Source organism: Eublepharis macularius, chromosome 7, assembly GCF_028583425.1.
Source record: "Eublepharis macularius isolate TG4126 chromosome 7, MPM_Emac_v1.0, whole genome shotgun sequence".
Classification (NCBI taxonomy): domain Eukaryota; kingdom Metazoa; phylum Chordata; class Lepidosauria; order Squamata; family Eublepharidae; genus Eublepharis; species Eublepharis macularius.
In genome coordinates this window covers 15,839,951-15,846,528 of record NC_072796.1, presented here as the reverse complement: position 1 = coordinate 15,846,528, position 6,578 = coordinate 15,839,951, and the positions used below count along the sequence as shown (strand labels likewise).

The 6,578-nt window shown below is 41.9% G+C and overlaps 1 protein-coding gene across 3 annotated transcripts in view; it reads right to left on the bottom strand.

Annotated features, from left to right (window-relative positions):
- Positions 1 to 2,173: 2,173 nt before the first annotated feature.
- The window catches only part of SLC12A7 (solute carrier family 12 member 7), a 149,175-nt gene continuing 144,770 nt past the window's right edge, over positions 2,174 to 6,578 (bottom strand). For all 3 annotated transcript variants that reach the window (XM_054984356.1, XM_054984357.1, XM_054984358.1), the window contains 2 exons: positions 5,871 to 6,004; positions 2,174 to 4,842 (listed from right to left, as the gene is read on the bottom strand). In XM_054984356.1, the coding sequence (XP_054840331.1) occupies positions 4,751 to 4,842; positions 5,871 to 6,004 (226 nt within the window). In that variant the 3' untranslated portion in view covers positions 2,174 to 4,750. The remainder of the gene's footprint in view (positions 4,843 to 5,870; positions 6,005 to 6,578) is intronic.

Below are 6,578 nucleotides of genomic sequence, written 5' to 3'. Positions count from 1 at the left end.
CTTCAGCTTTTTACATATGACTTCACAGTGTTGCTGTGAAGACAAAATACAGATGTCAGAACGTTACGCACTTTAAAATGTGCTATGTAAATAATACAAAGGTAGCCATCTCACGAGAAAATTTCTAGCAGATCAAGAAAACGCTGGGTACCTCTGAGCTCCCTCTGCCTTTACAAAGTCTCAGACTTGCCCAAGCCCTGACCCGTGTGAAATGATGTGTTTCAAAGCATCCTATTAAGGTCACTTGTGAGGACAACCTTCAAATCGTTCCTGGAGTGATCTGGAGCACTGTGTGACTTCAACTGTGAAATACATTGTGGGCAATCAATAAGTAATTAGAACATCCCTAACGACTGGACTGCAACAATCACGACAATAAACGGGAGGAACAACAGACCGATGGCAGGGGCAGGAAGCAGTTTTTCATGCATTCTGCAATAAAACTTGTGAAGCATAGTTAGTATTTCTAGGAAATGAAATGCTAGGAGCAATCAAATTTCACATACTCCCAATCCTACCAGTCTGCTACTGCGCAATTAACTGACACTATTCTTGTGTCCAAATTTCATAGATTAACAACCATTAACCCGTACAAATAACCATGCTGACATTTGCTGGTGTCAATGTTATATAGCCTTGTGCAAACACAAACACAGCCAAAGTTTATTGTGCTTATGAATACATAAATGCAATTCCTCATGGAAATTTCCGCCACGATGCCCCCTGCAGCAGCCATTTCCCCTGCCAACAGAGAGCTTTTTTGTTAATCGATAATAATTCCAAGCTTAATTTAAATGGGGGGAAGGGCATATCTCTGTGAGGAAAGTGGCTGGAGACTTACTTTAAAAAACAAATAAAGCCCTGAAAGCTGGAAATAGAGAAAATCTGATAAACAGATTGAAATGTTCTTCCATTGACTGCCAATGAGGAAAAAATTGTTGTGGGGGTCTGGAAAAGGGAAAATGGTATGAGGGCAGGACTGGGAAGATCCCGGCTTTCCTGTCTACATGGGCACCAAACTGGTTTTGTTAAGATCTTCCCCCAAACACTTTTGTGATGCACAGAAGCGCAGTGTTACTGTGACGGATCAAGAGCCCACCCTTCCCAATAGCATCCAAGTTAAGGCCGATGATCTGTAAGTGACCAGAGGGGTGAAAAGAAAATGAGCAAGGCTTTTTTCCTGATGTCCAATATGTAAAAATTGGAAATTTGAAAAGCTCTTGGAAAATATTTTCTAGTTCCATGTATGTTGTACAGTAGGGGGGGGGAATGTTGGTTTGTGGTAAAGCAGCAAAATTAGAGTCCAGTGACACCTTAAAGACAACAAGATTTTCAGGAGCCAAAGCTCCCTTCTTCTGTTTGAGAAAGGCTATTTTTAGGTCAGCAATGGAATGTCCTGGAAGATTAAAATGTTAAAATGTTCTCCAGTGTATTTTTCAGTGATACAATGCTCAAAAAGTGATACAACTAAAAAATCAGTGGGAGAACATATTAATCTTCCAGGACATTCCATTGCTGATCTAAGAGGGGCTGTCTTCAACTAGAGAAGCTTCAAGGAGAAATCTCTGAAATTGAATTCATACACAAATTCAGAATAATGCAACCCCCCAGGGCTGAACGGATACACAGGATGCTTCTCTCTCTATGGATGCTAATGTCTGTTTTATTCAAGTTGCATTTCCCTTTGCATCCTTACTACCTTCTTTGCAACACCCCTCCAACCTCCTGAATGGGATATAAAGGTTCAGGGATCTCCATTCCTAGTTGTATCTGAAGAAGGAGTTCTGACTTTCAAAAGCTTATTATCTGAAAATCTTGTTGGTCTTTAAGGTGTCCCTGGACTCGAACTGTACCATCTAGAATTTCTGTGTGTGTGTGGGGTGGGGGTGGGGGTGGCGGAGTTGGCACTGCACCAGCCACCCTCTCCCACTGGACTTGCCTGATGTTCATGCATTGGATGACATGTTCAAATGAGGCCAGCACACAGGGCACACCCAGTGCTGAGGGTTAAGGATTTCTGCACATATGTTCCTAGCAAACATCAGGCAATCCTAATATGAACATTAGAATGGGTGAGGCGGGGAAATCCTGATCTCCACTGTGTGGGGGCATTTCCATGCCTGCATAGCTTGTTCCTCAAGAAAGAAAAACAAAATCATTGGAAATCCATGAGTTGCATTATAGGGATGTTTATTTGTGAGCATTCTCTCTAGAAACATGAACTTCCTTGTAACTTGTGCTTATAATGCTGAAGTCTGCAGGCTATATCTAAGCACAAACAATACAACCTTCTTTTCTGTTTACAACCATGTTGAAGGTCCATGTTTCAACCTTTATTTTTTGTTTCATATTTCCCCAAGTGGCAAAAAGCTATACTTAGTTCCTGATGGTATTGCAGCGCTCAGCTCAAATTTCTAGCATTGTGTGCTAGAAAAAAGTAAAATACCTTATACATTAAAAAAAAAACCCTACAGTCCTTATTTATGTGTCAGTTGTTAACCACGTTATACATAATGCATCTCTTACACTGGAAAATAAATTTTAGGACTGATAAGCTATATCGTATACATCTATATTTTTCCAAAATTAAATATTTCCATTTTTCAGCAACAACAAAGGAAACGAGTCAAGAACAACAACCAGCTTTTGGATTCTTCGCAGACTTCCAGAACTTTTACACCACTGAATGTTAGCACAACTGTCTTCATACAAAATCAATGAATGTTGATTTTTCAGGTGCTCTGCTCAAGCTCATCAACTCCGTGAACAGTTAGCCGTTGTAGTTAAACTCAATGCTCAAGGCAACCTGCACTCTGCATTAATATTGACTGAAAGTGTATAAAGTTAAGGTTTGAGGGCGTGCTGTGTAAGGCAGGTAGCCAGGAAAGTAAAACACTCCTACCATTACCAAAGGGGACACAGAAACTGACAGTGGGCCTGAACCAGGATAGCTGAGTTTTGGGGCATTCTGGCTACAATCTTAAAAACACTCACCTGGGATTAAGTCCCACTGAACAAAGTGGGGCTCACTTCTGAGAAAACACGCCTAGGATTGCATGGTCAGAAAGAGAAATTATGGCGAGGAACAAAGCGAGTCACTCCGTCTCCCTAACTGCCTTTTTAAGGAAACTGACGCTAATTCATAGGTAGCAAATGACAACTAATTTTATGCTTGCATTTTGTTTCAGCTAATATTGTGTTCTTCTACTTGTTAACCTTTGCATCCTGAGGAGTTTCTCATTTGTCTCCTCAACAATGAAATTCTGTTGCTCTGCCAGTGATCTTCTCCTTGGCTCTCTCTTTACCAGCCCTTATCACTTCCAGATCGGTTCGTTCTCACTTCTTGCTCACTGATCCTCAAAAGCATATTTGCTACTTCTCCATCATGTTTCCTCCTGCAATTTCCATCTCTTTCCTTCCTCTCTCCTGGAACAGCACAGCTTTCTCTCCCTCTGTCTGCCAAATTCCCTCCAGATATTATTTCTTGTTCAAAACCTACCGTCTTAACACAAACATTTCTGGACCGCAGTCTGATTTGCTCGCCTTTTAAAGAAAGGCAACCTTATCTGTTATCCACTTAACCCAGTCCTATCCTACACCAAGCCTGTACTTTACACTCACCTTTGCTTTACTTGTATCGACTGGTCAGCTCTACCCTCATGACATCTGCAAAATGGTCCCTTTAGCAGAAAGAGTTCATCACTCTTTCATAACAACTGGCTTGTGCTTTTCAGCCAGTCAGGTCAGAGGCAAGAAGGCTCAGAGCAAGTCAACAAATGCTACAGCAGATGCAGCTCTAGAAGTTGTACCTGGCTAACTCCAGCTATTTATTATTTCATTTTACTAGATTTCTTACCCTATTCTCACCTGAAGTCTCAGGGCAGGCTTACAAATCTTGAAAAACAGATCACACACCCCTCCATACTGTGAAAATACACTTTTGATTTGCTGTGTTTTAAGCAGCAGAATGATCTATTTGGGTAGCCTGCAGCTTCTCGTCGCTGCTATAGATCTAACACTTCAAGCTCAGACCACAGTAAATAAAACTCACCAGCGCCACTTTCGATTTGTTAAAATGGTGGTGGCTCAATTAAAGGGTTTTTATTCAACCAACGATATTGCTGAAATAATCCTTTCTACTTTGTGCACAGTCATTCATTAAAACACAATACTAGAGGATTCACATACTTGTGGATTACTATATAAACACAGAACCAGGGAAACCGGATATGGAAAAAGAATCCGCTGGCACTCCGTAGGGTCAGAGGTACAAAATATGTAGGCTAGACTCTTATAAAATATCTGGGTCTCGGAAACCCTCTCTCATTTTTTTAAAGCCATCATTATAAAAATTACTACAAACTTGTGCTCTGTTCCTATGACATAAAAAGCAAGTTATTCTATTTGCTACATTTAAATGCTATGTGCAAAAGAACATTCCCCACCCCCACCCTCCCAGAACATCAACAACAACAAAAAAATAGTCTCCCTGGTTTCTAAGTTTAAAAAAATATACAGGTATATAACACATTTCTTCAGCAAAGACAATCGTTAGAGATCTATGTAGGAAACAATTTTGTTTGCACAAATTTTGCATAATAAAAATAAAAAGGATTTAACAGTTGGATTCTACTCTGTATGCAAGGAGTACTGGACCAGCCCAGAGTCAATAGTCCAAGATTTGCAAAGGTCTTGTGTTCAAATCCAAAGCAGGTGTTGCTGCTACATAACGAGTGCATTTAGGAAATCATTACGAGTAAATAGTGATGACTTCACGGCCACCTCCTCGCACCAAGAGCACTCTGTTCAAGCCTTCTGTCAAAACTTCCAAGAATTCCATGTCTACATTTCAATGATGTTAAGGTCTGAAAACAAGGAACAATGTTGCCTCTAATCCTTATTTGTTACATGCCGATCTGCGCACACCCAAAGGTGTACCCCACACCACCACGAGATTTGTTAACAAAACAGTCAGTAGCTACGGATGCCCTCTTTCCAACCTATGCTCAGCCAAAAATTCACCAGGAAAACCACTCACATTATTGAATAGAGAGCCAGTTTGGTGTAGTGGTTAAGAGCGCGGGACTCTAATCTGGAGAACCAGGTTTGATTCCCCACTTCTCCACTTGAAGCCAGCTGGGTGACCTTGGGTAGTCACGGCTCTCTGGAGCTCTCTCAGCCCCACCCACCTCACAGGGTGTTTTGTTGTGGGGATAATAATGACATACTTTGTAAACTGCTCTGAGTGGGCGTTAAGTTGTCCTAAAGGGCAGTATATAAATTTATCATCATCAACATCATCATCATCATCATCATCATCATCATCATCATCATCATCATCATCAAACTCTCTTACCCATCAGAAAAATGGCAATTTTTATTACTGGTCGTTTTCACACTGCTTACCAGCCACAGAACATCACGCCGAGCTCCCGGAACGACAGTGTCTTCCTGGGGCAATTTTGCGCAAGAATGGCAGTTCTCGAAATCGTGCCAGGAAGATGCCGCCGTTCTGAGAGCTTGGCATGATGTTCCGTCGCCGGTAAGCGGTGTGAAAACATCTTAACAGGACTGTTGTAAGTGAACAAGGGCTGTGAATTACTTTGGAAAACTGAAGAGGCCTATTGTTACCTCCTTTCCCAATGAACGCAGCTGCTTCTATACATGGTGCGTACACAAGCTTTCTCCCCACTCTCTTGCATAGGACACGGGGGGCGGGGGGGGGGGCTTTTGTTTTAAATGATAGGATTTCCCATACTGTTGCCAAGTAACAGGTGAACTCTCTCTACTTCACTCCATTCTATTTCTTTACTTTTATTCCTCATCAGATTACGATGCCACAATATATGCTGCACTTTTTCTAAGGATACAGTTTTCATCCCCGTGTCTGTTTTTGGGAGGTCCAGGCATATTCAGTAACACCAGCTGGGCATGTTGTGATTTGTTGAGCACGACGCCGTTCAGTTTGACAGCAGTATGCATCCGTCTCACATTGGATTGATTCCTATGACACAACAGCAATTAGACACGGATCAGCAGGCCCTGGCTTACTGGCGTAAAAGAAAATGTTACTGCTGAAGCCAAACATTCTTAAGCCATAACAACATACAGAATGCTTGTCAATTAGCAACTAATATCATAAATATTTTGCAGAAGCAGTAAAAAAAAACCTCTCTGGCAAAACCGGGATGCAATGTTTATGATTTAGATCGGGGGGTTCATCTGCAGTGTCCGTCTCCCCACCAACCCCAGTAGCTGTACCCAATGTTAATCAAGGACTGAGGAAACAGTTCCACTAATCAAGAAAGTGAATCAAGAAGTCACCATCCATATTTCACAGCAAGGGTCCTTCATGCCCTTTCTGCAAAGGCAAAAGACCACATGCCTCTGAAAGAAACGTGGGTCAGCCCCAGCCCCAGCCCATGACCGTGCCCCTGAAGTCCTCTCTGCCGGATGATTCTACTTCCACTGCATTGCCCGGCTGTCCTCAAGATGTTCAGAGATTGCTCCACACACACACACACACACACACACACATTCTCATCATGTGTTTTCAAGATCAGTGTTCCAGAGTACAG